Source organism: Podarcis tiliguerta (assembly GCF_965153285.1).
Source record: "Podarcis tiliguerta genome assembly, chromosome: 4".
NCBI lineage: Eukaryota > Metazoa > Chordata > Lepidosauria > Squamata > Lacertidae > Podarcis > Podarcis tiliguerta.
In genome coordinates this window covers 61707124-61728167 of record NC_139537.1, presented here as the reverse complement: position 1 = coordinate 61728167, position 21044 = coordinate 61707124, and the positions used below count along the sequence as shown (strand labels likewise).

The window sequence follows — 21044 nt, the reverse complement described above, 5'->3', positions numbered from 1 at the left end:
CAGAGGTGGCCCTTCCATGAAGCAACCTGGCTGAGGCACCAGCTTGGACCACCACCCAAGCATGCAGGATTTGTGCATTTTAAATTGTTTTTATTACATGCTGTGTTGGGGGTTCCTGCTGTGCTTTAGAAGTTTATAACGGAACAGTTCTTTGCAAGATTGTTTGCATTTCAGCTGTCAGAATATATATTTTTTATTGGGTATACATACTGCTGCATATATATATGTGTGTGTGTGTGTGTGTGTGTGAGAGAGAGAGAGAGAGAGAGAGTGTACACACACACACATATTATACACTAAGGTACCCCTGCCCATCAGGGCCAGTCGTGTCCGACTCTAGGGTTGTGCGCCCATCTCACTTAAGAGGCCGGGGGCCAGCGCTGTCCGGAGACACTTCTGGGTCACGTGGCCAGCGTGACAAAGCTGATCTGGCGAGCCGGCACCAGCGCAGCACACGGAAACGCCATTTACCTTCCCGCTATAAAGCGGTCCCTATTTTTCTACTTGCACTTAGGGGTGCTTTCGAACTGCTAGGTGGGCAGGAGCTGGGACCGAAAGACGGGAGCTCACCCCGCTGCGGGGATTCAAACCGCCGACCTTACGATTGGCAAGTCCTAGGCATTGAGGTTTTACCCACAGTGCCACCCACGTCCTGTATATTGTACACTGCTTGGTTGTAAATATTCTCAAAGTGATTTACATAGAGAATTTTTTTTGGCAAAAATAAATAAATATTTGAAACATGCAAAAAAAATAAAATTTGCCATAAATGAAAAACAGATGAAAACACTCACCAACATTCTACATATCTGGGTAAGCTAGTCTAAATAAAAATGCTTTTAGCAGGCACCAAAAAGAGTACAGTGAAGAAACTAAAATATCAATTTATTAGCTACACAGAATGGGTATTATGGGGGACCTGTAACAGTGCCAGTTCAGCAGATTGAACTGGTTGAGTGGGCTATGGCATTCTCATAGATAAACATGTATACAGGGTGAGTCTTTTAAAAGAGGCCCCGTGGAACATGTGTACTCTGTATCAACTCTTTTAAAAGACTCATCCTCTACATATAATATATAGATCAACACAGCTGCATCCCATTCAAGCTATGATTGAACACAGTGTCCAAACTGGATACCTTATGAATCTGAAGAAACAACATCTCCAAAAGTCTGGAGAAGAGTCCACTTATCTTTCTTTTCTCCCTCCCCTGCAGAGTTATTGGTGCCATGAGTAATTTTGAGGAGTTCCAGAAAGCTTTCAACTGCCCAGAATCAACAACAATGAATCGAGGTGGAGACTCCTGTCGGGTTTGGTAGCGATCTCTCCAGTGTCCTATGTTGAAGAAGTCACCTGCTGGAGTCACTCCCTTATTGGGACAGTTCCAAACTGTCAATGAGCTACCGCTGCTTCAGAACAGCCTTGGCCAACCAGGGACCAGATTTGTTGTTTTGTGTGCCCTGATATCTGTGGGTGACCTGCCCAGATCTACTATTTAATTGCTTGTTCAGGATATAGAAACTACTCAAAATATAGAGTATAAAAAAGGGCAGATCTTTTCAAAGAAATGTATGCAGATGGATAGTTTCTTATGGGTTATTTTCATAAATACATTCTACTCTGTGATTTAAGCAGGTTTATCTCTATGTATCTTTATTCCGAAGCTTGTCCCACTATATTCATTGGGCTTTACTCACATGTAAGTGTAGTGATATTGCAGGCTTAACAAGGTTTAAATGGCACACTTGCGCTTTACAGAGGACCACAGTGAACAAACTTGGTGTGGTGGCCATGATGCTGTTTTAAGTGGAGGGAAAACATCCAAAACTTCCTGTCACATATATTTTCTATTATTTCCCCCCTTGATCAAAAATAGCTTTGAAGGAAGAGAAGATTAAAATGTGGCTGCTTTATCCTTTCCTACTCTGCTGTTTTTCCGGTTCAAAATTCCACTAACCTTCTGAGCTGTTTCTTCCCTGGTGATAAAAGATGCATGTGATGATCTGGTCTGGACTTCAGGTATGGCCTTCCTGTGTTTCATCCTTCCTGAAATGCAGATATGCATACTGTATGTTAGCACTATTTCCACATTCCTCTAGGCAGAAGAATGTGGAACAATGTCTGTGTAAGACTACATAAATCTTAATTCTAAGTCTGAGGCAAAAACAGTTACCAAGACCAGAAAGGAAAGAGGAATTCTTTCTTGTTCACTTTGCTAATTTCAATTCTTACCCCTCCCACCCCATAACTTTCAGCCATCCCCCTCTGCTCAAACTTTGGCTGAGAATGTCTTACTGCATATAGGACCAAAGCAAAAGCAGATTTCTCTCTTCAGCAGGTAACTGCTGCTATAAAAGCAGAAAGCAAATACCTGACTTCACATTCTGATCTTTCCTGTAACTATGCTGAATCTGCCCATTGATCCTGGATGTTAAACTCATTAAGTAAAAGAACTGTGAAATGTATAGTTCAGATTCAGGAACCCACCCACTCCCTGCACCCTAGAGACCAGCATTCTTTAGGGATTTGGTTGTACCTGCAGTGGTTTAGGCACATATAAAACCTTCAGTATACATATATAGTCAGGGCTGGATGTAAACGAAGTTAGTTGCACTTAATCCCATTGATTTCAGTGGAAACTTAAGTCACAAATAACTTGTCCCATTGATTTCAAATAGGAGCTATGGGTTAGGCTGCAATCCTAACCCCACTTATTTGACAGTATGCCCCATTGAATTCAATAACAGGACTTACTTCTGAGTAAACATAATTAGGATTGCCTTTACTAAGTCTGTTGTAGGTGCACTGTGAAAGGAGCAGCATTCTTGCTGCTGAAGGCAATGTAAAGGATTAAAGAGTTGTAGCCGGCTTCTCATTTTTCCTGCCATTTTCGTCGTCATTACATAACTACTTCAGGAATAAATAGTACAAGATTAAAACATATGTGTTCTGAATGATTGTTGTATACAATTTTTTTTGCGCATTTATTTTTAAGGGAATGGAAATGACTGCTAATTTGTTGAAATAGAGGGATTTTGTAAACTATATAATATAATAAAAGCTTTCCAGAATACCATGACTCAGTCATCTTCTCTTGCGATATTCATTTTTATGGCGTGTGTGTAGTTTTATAGTGGATATATTCCTATGTGTGTTTTCATGGTGTAAACCGCTTTGAGTTTATGGCGGGGGGGGGGGGGGAGGCAGAGTACACAAGTCTAAAATAAGAAACAAGTAACTGTTGCAGGGCCATTCTGAATGTTATTGTTTTATGTGTCATGGGTGAACAGGAAGAATATATGACACACACACAGTTATACTCAGCTGCCCGTGCAGCTGCATCAGAAGCTAAGACTAGGACCCCCAATGCGGCAGCCATGGGCACTGTGCTTCAATACTCCTCTTGGTGCCCAAAGGCCCTCTGCCTTGTCCAATCTAAAAACTGAGCTTTAGAAGAGGGTTTTTGTTTGTTTGTAGGAGTTTCCCTGATGTGTATGCACAGCAATAATACATGGAACTTATGTTTGGATAGTATTCAGGTTCCAAATACAAGGATGCATTTAAATTTTGTGCAGTATGTTACCTCAAAATTCATTATCTTTTCCTATGACTGCTATTACTTTACCAAATGCCTAGCACAGATTCTGATATGTTCACACATAAGATCCATTTACACATCCATTTTTCTCAGAATTTTAAATCAACTCAAATGGACTTTATAATAGAAACGTCAGATGCATTTTGAGAATCTATTGGAAGTTTGTTTATTCTGTAAGGTCTGCTCATTTCATGACACTGAAGAAATGATGGTGGCTTTGCCAATCATTTCAATGGGAGAAAGTTTAAGGCTGCATTCCTATTCACATTTATCTGGGAGTAAGCCCCACTGAGCATGATGGGACTTCTAAGTGCGTATGTATAGGAATGCACTATGGGTGGCCAAGCACAAACTTTAACAATGACAACGCGTTGGCTGTACCACTTACAATTGTCAATACCTCCTCTGTGGAAAACATCAATATAGCAGTGGTTTCTAAACTTATTTTCCACACCAACCACTAGAAAATTTCTGAAGCGCTTAGTGATTATCACCCTACCTACTCATGCAGCAACTGCAGAGTTCAAGATGCCATATGCTGTTTAATTGCATTTTTGTTTCTTTTTTATATTCCATATTATTCAAACTGTAAGCGTTCTTCACAGACCTGCCACAAGTTGGCACAGACCACCTGAATGAAGCTTGTGGACCACCGGTGGATCACAGTTCGGGAACTCCTTTATAGTACAGAACTGCACCTCTAAACCTTTGCAATACAGTTGTACCTTGGTTGTTGAACACCCTGGAACTCAGATGGTTTCGGCTCCCAAACGATAGAAACCAGAAGTGACTTCCAGTTTTCGAACATTCTTTTGGAAGCCGAATGTCCGACAGGGCTTCCATGGCTTCTGATTGGCTGCAGGACCTTCCTGCAGCCAATCAGAAGTCGCGATTTGAAAGTCGAATGCTTTGGAAGTCAAACGAATTTCCGGAACTGATTCCATTCGACTTACAAGGTATGACTGTACTGCAAAGTGCTTTTGATTTGAACAGCTGCTTACATATCCACACAGCTCTTGTTTTTCAGCTAGTCACCTTTTCCCTCAGCTTCACAGCATGTTAGTGCATATTTATTTTTTAAAATATGTTTCTAATTGTAGGAACTGGAGTTACCAAAGATTACAGTGGCACATTGGGAAAACGTACACCAGCAAAATGGCTCTCGTTTTCCGGCTTCAAAAATAGAACATACCCGTTGTTCAAAACTCCTGCAGTAGGAGCCTGTTTCGCTAATCAAACCACTTAATCCAATTTAAAATAAGACATTTTAGATTCCCCAGTGATCATCCTAACCAAAGCATAGGTCCTATTCAATATATTATCAAAGCTTGAGGTTAAAAAGAAGCAAGGCGACATGTTACATGAGAATCTCTGATCTCTCAGAAATGATGTGTATATGATATTAATTAGTCTACAATCGTACCAAATGTAAGGAGTAGAACTATGCATCAGATTTTAACCTTAACTCCTAGAGTACCATTTTGTTTACATGATTGTATTGTGGATTGGGATACTTTTACATGCTCTATATTTTCCTCTCTTATTTATTTCTATGGAGCCCAGGACAGCTAGCAGCAATCTTGAAACACAATGCAAATATTATAATATAGCCATTAAGATTATAAAAAGCAACCTTTAAAAAAGAATGCAGCAGACAATAAACTCTGTCAAAAGGCGCAGTTAACAACCAAAAGCCTGGAGAAATAAAAGAAGTGGAGGTTGAAACATTGCCAACAACTGAACCTGAATTAGAATTGCCCCTTTTGGGTCACCCCACCGGAATGGCCTTCTGAAAATGATCCCAGCCTTGTAAAGCAGCTCAGAGAGGGTGGCGTCGAAAAAGCCACCATGCGAGTAGCCCTCGATAGCCCTCTCCTCCATGAAGTGGTCTTGAGTTACTTGTGACTTAAGGATTCAGTTTCATTGTTCATGGAAAGCAAAATTATGTCTGCGTCTCAGCTGGGCAAAGGCTGTCAGTAGCAGGTATCCATGGAAACTGGTCAGTCAAGCAGTCAAAAGGCCAGAAGGCTGTCTCCAGACAGCCACATTGATTAAACTCCCTTCTTATCAAGAGGAAGCCCTTTGAAATGGATGATGTCATAGACTCAGGGGGCTAAGGACCTATCTCAACAATCTGTTGAAGTTTCCATCTAACAATAAGCATCGAAGAGAAAGCTTAAGTAGATCTGCTGACTCAGGGAAAGGGAGATTGCCTTTTGGGCAGGCTGTGCTGCCAATAGAATATTGACTTAAGACATGGGGGAAAGCTCAAAGGGAAGGCAGAGAAAATGTGAAAATGGGTTCTGAATACCTTCAAGAGCAAAGTAAGGCAAATGTCCCAATCAACTAGTGAGAACTGCACACAGAAGTAGCTCTATGTGCAGAAAGCAGATATATATCCTCATTTCCATCACACCCTATGCACTGGCTGGACACCTGTTTTGCTGGATATGGAGATGGGCTATTATGGGCTATTAGCTATGCATCGGAGACAAAAGTTCTTTATCTGTGTTCCTATAATACATGTGTTACTCCCAGGTAAGTGGGTCTAGGACTGCTGTCTTTGTTCTCATAGGGTCAACAATACGGTTTTTCAGAAGGCAAGAAAATGAATAGGCAAAAACCAAGCAGCTCAAAAAATGATTAACATGAGAGAAGATATATTTCAGAATAATTCTGTAAGGCTACTCATCTGTTAATACTTTAGGGGATTTTTAATCAACTATTTACACTGAGTAACAAAAGGGGTTATGGAAGAAAAGTGAGAATCAGTCGGGCAAGGAGAGAATTGAGGGGTATTTTTATTCCTTAAATTCCCCTCACATGATTTGTTCTTTTTCACTGCATTATTAATGAAAATACCATATTAATTCACTTTAATTAAAATCCTGCCATGCAGTTCTTTTGAAAGAGAAGCAATTTTTTTAGTCTTTACCCAGTTAAATCATTTAATGAAAGATTTTCTAAATGTTAGTCGGATCAGCACTGCTGCTTCCTTTTGATTGCCATCAGGTGTAATGGCTTTTCCAGCTGCTTTGGAGGAGGTGGGGGGGGGGGGAACCATAATTGGACATAGGTCAGTGCTTTTATGTAGGATTATCGGTCCCATTGTAGAAAATGCTCGCTAAATATTTGATTTGGCTTTCTCTTTGTGTACTTGTTGGAGAGTCCTGAACCCTAATCTGAAAACTACTTCAGACAGATTCAGGGCTTGCCGGAGCCAGAGCTAGATCTCCACAAAGCACTCTGAACTAAAGCAGGGATCTCTAAAGTGATGCAGGGTGATTTAGAGATTTGGATAGAGTAGAAACTCTATAGCCAGTGTGCTTTCACAAACTGAAATATTGCTCCCAGGGCTCACCACAATAACAAATGTCATACTGGAGGAAGGAAAACTCTCTTGTGACTGACAGGTCAAACTTTTAATAAGAGGCAATGATTTTACCATGGTCTCCAATAACACTGGGGGCACGGGTGGCGCTGTGCGTTAAACCACAGAGCCTAGGACTTGCCGATCAGAAGGTCGGCAGTTCGAATCCCCACGACAGGGTGAGCTCCCGTTGCTCGGTCCCTGCTCCTGCCGTTCGAAAGTACGTCAAAGTGCAAGTAGATAAATAGGTACTGCTCCGGCGTGAAGGTAAACGGCGTTTCCGTGCTGCTCTGGTTCGCCAGAAGCGGCTTAGTCATGCTGGCCACATGACTCGGAAGCTGTACGCCGGCTCCCTCAGCCAATAAAGCGAGATGAGCACCGCAACCCCAGAGTCGGTCACGACTGGACCTAATGGTCAGGGGTCCCTTTACCTTTACCAATAACACTATTTCAATATCCCTTCCCTAAAGGTGACTGTATCGCCTAATTCTTGTTTGTTCTGCACTCTGTGCTATTTCTGCTAGTGGTGCTTGCTTAGAACATCTACTTCTGTGCCCACATGCCCAGTCAAATCAGCTTTTGGTGCTAATTCAGCAGAACACAAGCCTGAAGCTCCAACCCCCTTCCATTTATCATAACTCCCTAGCCCTTGCATGAATCCTCCTGAAGTTACTTTCCATGGGGTACCTTTATTATGCATGCCCCTTTTCATAATTAAATTGACAAAACCACAGGGAGGGAAGCGAGTCTCTTTTAGTATTCTTCCCCCATCGACTTTAAAGGTGCCCAGCATAAGACCAATTAACTGCAATTTGACAGGTTTCTCACCTAGAGGCTCCTCACTCATTTTTCATTCAAATTGCTCACAAAAAGTAGGGGAGATTAAGTGAATCCTTTCTTGAACCATCCCCAGACTGTAAATAGTGCCCTTGTGGGGAAACTGCTGCATCTATCCATCTGAAGCTTGGTAGGATTCATTCCTTTAAAAGAAGTAACAAGTGTGCAAATTTCATCCAATTCTGCCAAACCAAATTTAAAAACAAATAACAAAACTTATAGATGATTCCTTTAAGAAACGTGAAAAGTACCCAGCACAATAACCTAATGTTATAAGCTTTATCTACTTTGGAGGGGCTGCTATGCTTGCAGATTTCATCCTAAAGAAGAAGTTAAACTGGTTTTTAATTTTTCCATGATAGTGAATGAGATTTCAATGAGAGTTAGCAAGTAATTCTAAACATGTCACATTAGAAGCAAATTTCATTGAAATAAATGTGGCTTGCTTTCAAGTACAGTGGTACCTCGGGTTAAGAACTTAATTCGTTCCGGAGGTCTGTTCTTAACCTGAAACTGTTCTTAACCTGAGGTACCACTTGAGCTAATGGGGCCTCCCGCTGCAGCCGTGCCGCCATAGCACGATTTCTGTTCTCATCCTGAAGCAAAGTTCTTAACCCAAGGTACTATTTCTGGGTTAGTAGAGTCTGTAACCTGAAGCATCTGTAACCTGAGGTTCCACTGTAAATATAAACAGTATTAGGCTGTTAGTCACACCCAACTTTCTTGCATCAAATCACCTCAAATTTAGAGGTTCTTACATGCTTATTTAAATAAATAGATCCTGCAGTTTGCACATGGAACCACCATTCATTTTAAGGAAGGGCACTAAAATTTTCACAGCAAAGAAAGTGTTCAAGGAAAAATTCCTACCTTTGTTAAAATAAGTGAGGAAACCATTCTAGTTGAAACACACTTAAACTTCTGGGCCTGAAATATTCCTCTGGATTGCGGCAAATTCTGATGTAGGAGTACTATATCTATTTCTTTATTTGCTATTCAGATGGTATAGCTAAATAACATTTGGGGGGAAATATTACCTATTGTCCTTTAATGAAAACTGATTGTAAATAGTCATTCCCATACCTGTCCACAGATCACTCTAATAGCAAACTCAGATGGAGGCGCAGCATCAGAAAGAGCCAAGATGGGTCCACCAGGAAACAAGAAGAAGGTATAAGCATGCTCGGTGAAACTCCAGTGGTTATAGAAGTACAAAATAACCTATTAAAAAAGCCCTGGGGCAAAACAACATGCTGAAAACTGAGCAAACTCAGTAGCCTCAGAATGCTGGGTGTCAGTTAGAACAGAAATGGGTGGGGCCTGCTTGAGCCCCTTATAGTTTACCACATTTCTGATGAAGCCATGACTGACTGGAACCCTGAGCAGGAGCGTTCCTGTTTGCAGATGAGGATATACTGCAGTATTTTGTTGCAGGTCCCCATTGTGCTTCTTAAAGACAATGCACCTTATCTGGCTAGCCATTGCCATCTTATTTCCCTTTGCCTTGAACAGGCAAACATTCAGCCATGGAAATGCAGTGGTGGTTGAAAGTATTCCATATTATTCTACCACAGGAGCCAGCTGTGCCTCTCCCTACCCCCCCAAACCATTTTACTATAAGCTGCTGTCCAAGGCACCCTCTCAATTGGCAACATGTCTGTTTCACTTGAGTAAGATGATGACTCCTCTTAGACCATTTTTGTCAGCCTTTTAATGGGAAATGCACTTGAAGAGAAGCTTGCCATAGTTACTTGACATCTCCTACAATACCATTTTATTAGCATGGAAGTGAGAGGCTCTGCAGCTCAAAAGTAACACATCTTTCCTGCATTTGAGCCACTGACTTCTTGCCTATTAGCTGTGATCATAGTTCATCTAGAATAGCAAGGAAGACAAGCTACCCATGAAATTGCCACATTAAATAATATCCGACTGTTCCCCCTACTACTGCGGTTAATTTCACTGTGCACAGGTTGTACATTGACAATAAAGGTATTATTTTATTATTACTACTAATAATAAATCATAGAGTGAGTCCATTATCAATATATCAGTTTTCAATTTTCAAGGAATTGAGTGCAAATTGAAAGTATTTACTTGATGCCATTAAAAAGCCCATCTTAAAGTTTTACTTTATGAACATGCTATACAGGTGGTAGATCAACCACAGCAAACTTCCCAAAATGTACAGAACCAACACAAATTTATGCTGGAAGCGTAGAGAGTTAGAGGGAATGATGTACCACATGTGGTGGGGTTGCAAAAAATAAATAAAGAGCTTCTGGGAACTTATTTATAACGAATTTTAAAAACTGTTCAAAATAACTTTTAATAAAAAAAGGAAGCCTTCCTCTTAGCCATAATGGCATCCCAAGGGGGAAAAGAAGGATCTTTTTGTATGCAACAAGGCAGCGAGGATGATGATTGCCAAGGGGTGGAAAGGAGATAAAATCCCATCAAAAGAGGAGTGGCAAGTAAAAACGCTTGAATACATGGAACCAGCAGACATGATGGAAAAGATTAGAGATTGACCGACCCAAGTTTAAAAGGGAATGGGAGATCTATAGACAATATTTAAAAGAACAGCGCCCCCATATAAAAACTTTAGAATACTTTGAATAACTCTTGGAATTGAATATGGTATAAAGAATACAAACAAGATTTACTAAAGATTAAATTTGTTGAAAAATAGATGCAAGTAAGTAAGGAAACAAAGAACCCATATCAAGGAAGTCAGAAGTTGATGGCTGGAATATTTTTGTGCATTCGGGATGTATTGTTCTATTTCTTTTTGTTTGTTCTGTTTTCTTTTCCTTTTTTCCCTTTTCTAAGCTTTCTTTGTGTGTTTATGTGTTGATTTCAAACCAATAAAGATTGAATTTTAAAAAGAGCCCATCTTAAGGTCACAGTCTATCCAAATTGATGCTAGGTAGCTCCTTCTCATACCCTTTCTTTAAACAGGAGGGTACTTAGACACTTGGACAGGCCATCAAGATAATCCCCAGCAGCCATCTTGATTTCTCTTGTCCAAACCCCCTTCTTTAACAAAAAGAGACACTGGGCTATAGGTCACCCCCATACGTTCATCCAGCTCAACCCATATCCCATAGCTGACTATACTCTTTAAATACATTGTAATCCATTTAAGTGTGTGTCACACTGACCTTGGGCTTTCATAACAGGAAACCCCCTTTTTCATTGTCTACATTAAAAAAAACCTTCACATGTGGACACAGGGAGTACATGGGTGGAGCAGTCAGACCCATTCCAAGCTGCAAGGCTCCCATTTCTTTTTACCCATTACTTGGTGGACCTATCCACAGTAGAGTGTGGCATGGTAGAGTGTGATAGGCCACAGTGCAGAAGGGTTGTTCACAGTTCTCCAGATAAGGCTCACTCTGTAACTCCGGACAGTAAGTGTACACCAGGCTCCATGTTAAAGGTAAAGGGACCCCTGACTGTTAGGTCCAGTCGCGGATGATTCTGGGGTTGCAGCTCTCGTCTTGCTTTATTGGCCGAGGGAGTCGGCATATAGCTTCCAGGTCATGTGGCCAGCATGACTAAGCCGCTTCTGGCGAACCAGAGCAGCACACGGAAATGCCGTTTACCTTCCCGCTGGAGCGGTACCTATTTACCTACTTCCACTTTGACGTGCTTTCGAACTGCTAGGTTGGCAGGAGCAGGGACCGAGCAACGGGAGCTCACTCCATCGCGGGGATTCAAACTGCCAACCATCCGATCGGCAAGTCCTAGGCTCTGTGGTTTAACCCACAGCGCCACCCACGTCCCCTAGGCTCCATGTTACACCAATCTAATTTCACATGGCCCAGGGTCTAATTTTTATGTGGTTGACAAGGAGGGGAGAAACACAGCTGAAATAACAGAGAGGAAAGGGGGGTTACAGAGAGGACAGGGGAAGAGAGAAGGGGTGTCTGCCTAATTTTGTTTCTGTCCCCTTTTGGCTCCGCCCACTGCCAGCATGCAACTCTCAACAGATTCCACCCAAGCAGGGGTGGCTCTCCTGGTGGGACAGAGCCACAACCAACAGCAGCTTTCTGGCAACAGCATTGTTGCTGTGTACCAGTTGGAAGGGGGAAAGAGACGAGGTGGTCGTGATGTCAGGGCTGAGCAGATACACCCAAAGAAGCACTGTAATGTTTCCACTGGTGTGTCCACACAGTCCTGACCTTGGCAACCTTCCCTCCCAGAATGCAGCAGTCTCACTGCTGCTGGAAGCCCATTGTTGAAACTCTGCTCCACTGGGGGAACCATTCCTCCTCCTGCAGAAATGCAACTCTCAGCAGAAAAAAAGAGAGGTTATTGGCCCCTGGTATAGGCAATATAGAACTAGATGACCATTGATTAATGTTTGGAGAATCCTATGTTTCTGCAGTTTTTAAGGGCTGGATGTGCCAATTCTAGCTACATGGGCATGCCCTGTCAACTAATCAATACAAAAGCAGCATTGAACTGTAATATTGACATTCTGGGTGGATTGTTTAATGAAACCATGTTGGAATGGGGTTTTGCACAATAATATGCTTGCTCTTAAAAACCTAGTGATTGAAAATACAGAAAACAAATCTAGCTCTTAATGATTATAGGCAGCTCCACATTAAACAAGATTTGCAATGTGATGATGGATGTTACGCTCCCAAGTGTTGAACTACGAATCTCAAAATTCACAGAAATTATTTATATCTAATTATGAATTTACCTTACACATCAAGTGAAAAGTCAAGAAAGTGTATTGTTAATGTATGCATGCAGAGCTGCAAAAAATGCTAAAGATCTCTTTCAATAAAAAACCAGAGGCCTACCTCCTAGGAATAACAGATTTGGATATTCCACAAAAGAGGAAGGGTATCTTTTTATATGCCACGGCGGCAGCAAGAGTTTTGATCGCAGCAAAATGGAAGAGTAATGAAATCCCCTCTATTCAAGATTGGATCCAAAAGCTGACAGAATATGCTGAATTAGATGGTTTATCAGAAAAAATAAAGAATAAATCAAAACAGGAATTTGTTTCTAAATGGGAGGTTTTCAAAGAATATCTGAAAAATATAGTAGTTTAAATTCTGTTGCAGCATTCGAGGAACTTCAGTAATAGTTGTAAGGTAGATATAAGAAATTAGATTTAATGAGAATAAGTTTAATTATAAGAAAAAATGTGTATGGGCAATAAGTAATATGAATTTGAAGTATGGAATGGACGGGAGGTCGGGTCTTTAGTGTTAAGACCAATAGATGTTTTATTGTCTGCTAGGAGTATTGTGTGTCTATGGTTGTTTTTGTGATTAGTGTATGGTTTGGTATTTGTGTTCGGTGTTTGTTTGTTTGTCTTTCTTGTTGTATAAATAAAAAACTTTATATATGAAAAAAAAAGATAATGTATGCTTTCCTGTCTTTTGGATTAAACATTTGCATTTTTCTTAAAATTGCAGAAGTATTGTTTAGTAGATTACACAGTAGAAAGGTTTAAGAAATGTGGATTCAGCTTTCCTCTCAATGAGTTTCTCCCTTCTATTCCACGGCTATAATCTGTGCAGATTTATAGTGATTCTTTTAAGTTGCAACATTTAGGGTGAGTTATACCTCTTCAAATATTCAGGTTAGCTTAGCTGCATCACTTCAAGTATTAAGGATAGCATAGCCAGCCATTAAGTGAATGGTTTCAAACAGTCTTTAGCATAAATATATTTTTTTTTATCAGTCTGGCACTGCAGTTGGCAAAACAAGACTAATGGGAAGGATGTATATTGTAGAGATCATTTTCAAGGGCATTTATCATTACTATGTCAGGAGGAATTGACCCGACTAGGCCATTGTGATCTAGAAAATAAAATCCCTAGAAAGATGAATCAGTAAACAAAATAATCCATCATGGTTACTCTTTGTCAATGCCAGTTTTGTGTATGTCTTTCTAAGTTGTTATTTACAGCCAAACTAGGCATGAGTCTATTGACATATGTGGGCCCTGTTGTTGGGTGATAACACCGAGGCCTGGTTCCTCCCCCCAATTTAGCGTGGCTGGAATTGTAGCTAGGATGGCCATGTGTCCTGCTTTAGAGAACAGTCCTCTGTTTGAAAGCATCCTCTATTTGTAGGATTGTCTACTCAATTCCAGTTTAATGATAATCAGCCCTAACAAAGAGGACAATGGCCTTTAGCATCTGGACAGAAGTCTAAACAGGAACAGCAGTCATCTGGCCACAGTCTTCCAAACTATGATAAGATGTGTTTCAATTTGAATGCATAGTAATCACTTCTAAACTTCCATTTATACATATATATACTATTGCATCCATACTTAAACGTTGATCCAAATCTGTTTGGGTTTTTTTGATCCCTCCTTTTTTAATTATGCATTCCACCCTTTTTGGTGATGCATAAGTGACAATGCTAATCAGGGCCCCCATGCCTGCTATTTGCAATGAGCATTTTCTTCCCATTGTGTACAGCACCTGTGCATATGTGTTGTGGGGTATTCTGATCAGGACCCTGGAGAGGTCAAAGCTCTCCAGGGCTATTTATTTCAACACTTCAGCCATGCAGAGGCTAAAGACATGAATATTGTCACACCTAGTTTGGTCCTTAGTTATAAGGTAACTATTCAGGCTGTGCTGTGAAAAGTTTTAGGGTGAAAAGCTCCAAATATACAACTTTCCCCAGCCTTTTCGTTTGTGGCTTTTCACAGCCACTTGTTCCAAACTGTGCTCAAGGCACAGCAGCACAGCACCCTGACCACGACCCTGCTCCTGACATTGTATAGCTCTTCCTGCTACCAATCTCCCCACATCCATGGGCAGATCTGGAGGGAGAACCCTTGGTGTGTAGACCTCTACAAACATATGGAGGCTACCCCAGATTCTTGCGTGATCAGGATTCCAGAATCTGAGGAGACACCTGCTCATGGGGCGGACTACATGCAAAAGCTTTCCTACTTCAGACAACAAATTTACTATTTCAGTCACAGACCTGTTCCAGCTCACATACAATATCAGGGAAGTCATAAAACATGATAGGGATACATTTGAATTTGCAGTTGGCTATAACAGAGACAATGCAGATATAACAGCAGTTAAAAATATACTGTATAAGTTAAATCTTAATCACTAAAATATGACCTAAAATTGTCATTTAAGGCCTTAGTCATTATTGTAGCACAGCTTGTTCCCCAAGTTTTATGGCAGTCACACAGAATTTGGCCACCCTTAGCGTGCTCTCTGGATCCGTGTCCTCTACCAGGGATTTTAGACATTGAAGTTCCTACTTCAGAGGTCCACATGGATGTGTGGATGTTGGGGGCAGGGCTTGGCGGAGCGTCTTGACATCAGGGGCAGGGCTAAAGGCATGACCCCACTGCTCTGTGAAGTTGCTTTGCCCTTCATGTTGAGAAATTCATGAAGGGGGTTTCTGTAGTTGGAGCAGCCCTTCCTAGGAGCCTGTTTAATGGGTGGAGGCTGTATTTTACTGACAGCTGTGTCAAGGGACTAGATGGCCCCTGGGGTCCCTTTCAACTCTATGATTCTGTGAAATGTTTACCAGCTGCAGAATCAGATATCAGACATACAGTGTTAATGCTCACTACTCAGCATGTTATATAAGTATAAATAGTAAACTACACATACAATAATTGACATAAACTGGTTACAGTGGTGCCTCGGGTTACAGATGCTTCAGGTACAGACTCTGCTAACCCAGAAATAGTACTTTGGGTTAAGAACTTTGCTTCAGAATGAGAACAGATATCGCACGGTGGCAGTGGGAGGCCCCATTAGGTAAAGTGGTACCTCAGGTTAAGAACAGTTTCAGGTTAAGAATGGACCTCCAGAACAAATTAAATTCTTAACCCGAGGTACCACTGTATTCAGATTTGGGTTGTTGTTGTTGTTTTTTAGTGTTGTGTAGTTGCTGGTTTGATAGCAATCTGAGAAATCCTGATTATATCCCCACTCAGCCCTGAAGTTCACTCTGTGGCCTCAGGCGCGTTGGCTACCTCAGCTGAACTCATCTCAAAGGGATGCTGTGCTGATCGATATGTAAAGATGGGTCAGACGTTTTATTCTCAGCGATGACTATAGTAAAGCTCTGCCGTTACAATCAACTATATATTTTAACGTAGTGTTTTGTGTCATCCCAGACTCATTTTAGAAAGAGAGTGCCTGACACTCAAAATGTCACTGTGCGGCCCTTGATTTAAGCTTCCTGCCTCCGCTTATAGAATGGCTCTAGAAACATTGTTTAGAAATGCTACTCATGGTTGGAAAATGTGCAAAAGGCAGTCAACAATATAGGCAATTGCAAATGGTTTTTTTTTTTTAAATTAAAATTTAAATTAAAAAAATTAAAAATCAAATTAAAATTTTAAAAAATCACAGCTTATTGTTCATGCTTTCCCCAACTTCTATATAGATACAACACTAGCTCTTTGAGTCTGTAGGTGAGTCATAAGCACTGTGACCTTGAACTCGAATCCTTACTATTTTAATATTCCATGGTCATGAAAAAGTAAAACGATTAAAAGCTGCAAGGTTTATCTGAGTATGGTTAAACCAGGGATGGGGAACCCTTTTTCTCTGAGGGTTGTGCTTCCTACTGGGCAAACTTCTGGAGGCCACATGCTAGAGGCAAATGTGGAACAGACAACCAAACATCTGACCCAATGTGAATTTTACATTTGTAAGGTATGGCTAGTGTCTATGCTCTCACACTTGCCCCTTTACCTTTCCTCCAGGCAAACAAGAAGCATGAAAGCATTTAAGGACACAGTTCAGCCATGCAAAAACACTCAAGGGAGGTGCAGAGCAGGGCCAGAGGGAGATGGCTTAGGATAAGGGTGTGTGACTAGGAAGAGAGTGGCTTGGGGAGAATCAAGACAGCTAGTTAGAGAAGCCTGGAGGGCTGTATTTGAGCCCCAGGATTGAGGTTTCCTACCCCACATCAGATAAAAGAATATTGACATCAAATGTCAACTGTCATCAAAATAGCTTATGGAGAATGCAGAAGCCTGATTTTAAAATAAAAATAATATTTATCAAACCATCTTTAGAATTTAGTTTTAGATTAGGAACTACAAATACAGTATGTTCTCCGCTGCCATTCATTAGTATATTGTCTATATTACCTAAGCTGCTCTATCCATCTGTTTGAAAGTGCCTGTTTTTTATTGGACAGAAAGAGTAGTGAATTCCAGACTCAGGCCCAAACTACACATTACATTAAAAAGATGGTTTGATGTTACAAGTAACTGTTTTCAGCTTCAAATAGCATTTGGTCAACTGATGTCAACTGAAGCCTCTTTTCAAATGCAACCAATAGTTTTGTAGCTGCAATTCCTGTCAGGACCACAAGAAGGATGGTGCAAGACTGATCCTGATTGGGCCTGCAGCAGCTGCTATTTGCAGTTTAAACAAACAAACATACATTGTGACAGGAAATTACACAATTTAATGTTGTGTGCAGTTTAACCCTCAGTTACCAAAACCTCTTGCAAGGAAATGATGTTATTTCTTTAAAGGAAATGTGTCCCAAGGAAGAGTTCCAGAGCTAGAATTTGGCACATCACACAGGAAATACGGGAAAAGAAATGTGATGGGTACTGGAACCAGAACAGAGCACTTCCTACTGTTTTGAGAAAGAATGAAAGGCAGTCACAGAGAAGTGTGTATCTGTTGCTATGTGTTTAAAAAAGTGCCCAAGAACATGCCTGTGGGCAAACCAGTCATCGCATTTAGCATTATTACGGACATTCTGTCTTAGAAACATCCCTCTCTCTGTAGGCTTTTCCTGTCTTAATCGTTCACAATTGTCACAATGGCTCATTAAACTGACTGTTCGCCACTCCAGGCTCCCAGGATGCCCTTCTACTAAGAGTTGGAGGCTAAAACTGCTGTGACATGTAGAACTCCAAGGGACAGATTTTTCTGTTTCAATATTGCCAGAAGGAGGTCAGTTTCTTTTGACTTATAGAGCTTGCTGGGGGAAAAACATTCCTGGGAGGTTGCTAGCTGGGCTTCTATCAGGACGACAGAACTTCTCAACACTATCGAAACAGGGAGCATGAACCACCATGTCTTAGATCCTAACTTCCTCCCGCTGGAGGGAGTGTCTCCTATAAGCAGCGTTCTGCTCAGAGAAGGTGACTTCTACCATCTCATGCCCTCAAAAATCTGCTTTGTAATCCATTGTTATTGCCATGGTTCCTATGCCCACTTCTTGCTCCAGCTTCCCATTGAGTCAGTGGATGGTTTCTCTCTGCAGATGTAGGTGCTCCTCATTGGGACTGAGACCACAGCAGGGGTGGAAGGTTACAGTCCCTTTTCACGCAGAATTGGGAAGGTTAAACGTTAAAATGCCCAAAATGTTTAAGACCTCATCTGCGCTATACATTCAAAGCAGTATCATACCACTTTAAGAAGTCATGACTTCTCCCAAAAGAATCCCGGGAACTGTAGTTTAACACTGCTGAGAGTTGTTCGACACACAGAGCTATAGAGAAGTTTAATGATCATTCTCTCTTTCCCAGGGAACTCTGGGAATTTTAGCTATGTGAGGGAGACAGTAGTCTCCTAACAACTCTCTGCACTCTGGAAAGAATCCAGTTCTCAGGATTCTTTGGGGGAGGCCAAGACATATAAAGGAATACTACATCCTGCACTCAGAGTCTTCAGCTGGAGTTTAGCTGGGGAAGATGCGTGAAGTCCACAATGTTCATCTTCCAGGAGGAAGGAACACAATACTGCTGGTTTTAGGCTGAACTAATCCTACAGCATGTAGCAGAAGCTACCTGCCTACGTTGGGAAGTAAGGCAAGTTTAGAAGTTAGCTTAAATGAAAAATAAAAGGTTGCACTGAGTGCAATCCCATGCTCTGTATGTTTTGTTAATAAATCAAACTGTTTAAAGTACAACTGGTGTGGTTTGATCCAAGGGGATTCTGAACAACCTGTATTATCTCACTGCATATCCTTGCCTCGGGTCTTTTAGCCAAGTTGCTGCTCTGTATTCAGCAGGTGATGGCAGCTAACAATCCATTTAGATGCTCAGGTAAATTGGTCTTCCTAGTGACTGCCAGAGATACAGAGCAACATAAGGATACTCTTAAGGATCCATGTCAAACTCACCTTCCCACAATGCCACGGTCCTGATATCCCCCAACTGCTTATATATATAATAGATATCTGATACACTTTGATATTACTTATCCGGCTGTGTTCTCTAGTTTCAAGCCTACTGAAACTAATAAAACATTACAAAATAGCAGCTAAACATTTTGTACCAACTGAAGCCCACAGTAATCTCTCTCGGATGGGATTCACTACCACCAGATATAGAGATGGCCACCAAGTTGGATGGCTTTGAAAGGAGCTCAGGCAAATTAATTGAGGATTAGGCTATCAATGGCTATGCCCCTGAATACCACCAGGAGAGAGTGAATGTCTTGCTTCTGGGATTCTCATAGGTATCTGGTTGGTCATTATGAGACTAGAATGCTGGGCTGGCTAGGCCTGCCTTCAGCTAATTTGGCCCTGCGTATCATGATATGGAAGCAGTAGTTTTAATCTGGGCACACTTGTTTAAGTGCCATCGATTGCACTGGGACTAAAGTGTCTTAAACTGTGCATGTTTATCTGCAGCCAACCTCTCTGTTGTGAATGAATGGAGGTTCAATACATAGCTCCACTTTATTCCTAGAAAGATCTATGCTAAAAATGATTGGAATGTGAAATCCGTTGAAGATGCGGTACTGAAAATTCAGCTTGAAAGATACGTATTGATCTTGTCCCTAGTCTGGAATGGAACTTTTCAAAAAGGCCATCATTCAACAAGTAGATACTGAAGGTGATCATAAAGAATGGTTTATGCATGTGCAAGGGAACCATTGACAACAACAAGGTTCTTCACTGATGTCTTTTCTCACTGCAGCATCAATAGGGATAGGCCACATTTTAACTTACTATATCAGCTGTTGGAGCAGCAGCAGCAAATTACCCTCAGAAAACATTGGACAGGGGCCCAGTTTCTCTGCATGAGCAGAAATGCTTCCATTGAATCTCACCCATTGGCAAAATGCAAAGATTAACAATGAGCTTATAATGGAGTCCAAGTGCAACACTGGACAGGAAACTCAGTCCAGTTGTCACAGGATTTATTTTCATGAACTCCGACAAGACGTTCCAATGAAGCTGGCTGGCCGTTCTTCTTGTGAGGTATAATGGAGCACATCCTTCCAAGTTCAATCAGCAACTAGAATCAGACTTCATCCAACAAGCCACTAGGATTACATAGCAGCTCACAGTGTTACAGGGGTGGGGAACCCATGGTCCTCTAGATGTTGTTGGACTACAACTCCCACCATCCCTGTCTGAAGCTGGATCTACACTGACCTGTTTAACATTATTAGAATGATATTAGATATATCATTCTAAAATGTCCCAGGGCATACTTGTTAATTAAAGCGTTTCTTACCTTTGTTTCCCCCCATAAAAACACTGTCTCCCTACTGCTGGTTGCTTGCAGCTCCAGTGTCACATTTTAATAACGCATTATGAGCATGAATAGTAGGACGTCATGTGTCCATATACGTCCATATATCAAAACCCTTCCTTAATGTCAGAGCTTTTTTTTCAGCTGGAACTCATTATAAGAGAACAAGGGAGGCGTTCATGGTGAGTTCCGGCACCTTGTTTTCTAGAAAAATAGCACTGCTTAATGTTAAAAACTGTGAGTATAGATCTGCCCACAGGGTTATGCTGACTGGGGCTGATGGGAATTGGGAGTCCAGCCACAGCTAAAGGGCCACAGGTTACCCTCTCCTAGTTTAAAGGTCTCAGCCAGCATAGTGGCACTACTCATGCCCATATATGATGCACAATGATATTTCTGCAGAAGAAGAGGGGGAGCGAGCAATAGCCTCTTATCAGGGTAGCCATTTACGCAGAGACAAAAAGGGAGAAAAGGCACTGCCAAAACCGAAGGCACATCAATCTGCATTAAAAAGATGACATGGCAATTCATAAGTATAAATGCACATTTTAAAATGAATTAATATACATAATATTTATATCATATATAGCAGAAGACTGCCTTGGCCTGCGTGGCTTTGGGAGACTTGTGTGATGTCATGCAATGTGTGCATGACGTCACACACGAGCAGTACCACTGCCTCTCATGCATTCTTGGATGCATGAAGGAAGGAGCAGGGCCATAGCTGCTGGGTTTACCACAATGCTGCCTA

At 41.3% G+C, this 21044-nt stretch overlaps 2 protein-coding genes across 13 annotated transcripts in view; one reads left to right on the top strand and one right to left on the bottom strand.

The window, feature by feature from the left end:
• PHEX (phosphate regulating endopeptidase X-linked) overlaps positions 1 to 3072 on the top strand; it is an 89265-nt gene extending 86193 nt beyond the window's left edge. For all 3 annotated transcript variants that reach the window (XM_083439407.1, XM_083439408.1, XM_083439409.1), the window contains one exon: positions 1218 to 3072. In XM_083439407.1, coding sequence (XP_083295533.1) covers positions 1218 to 1320 — 103 coding nt within the window. In that variant the 3' untranslated portion in view covers positions 1321 to 3072. The remainder of the gene's footprint in view (positions 1 to 1217) is intronic.
• LOC310677106 (uncharacterized protein) overlaps positions 1 to 21044 on the bottom strand; it is a 332640-nt gene that overhangs the window by 124820 nt on the left and 186776 nt on the right. The window lies entirely within an intron of this gene.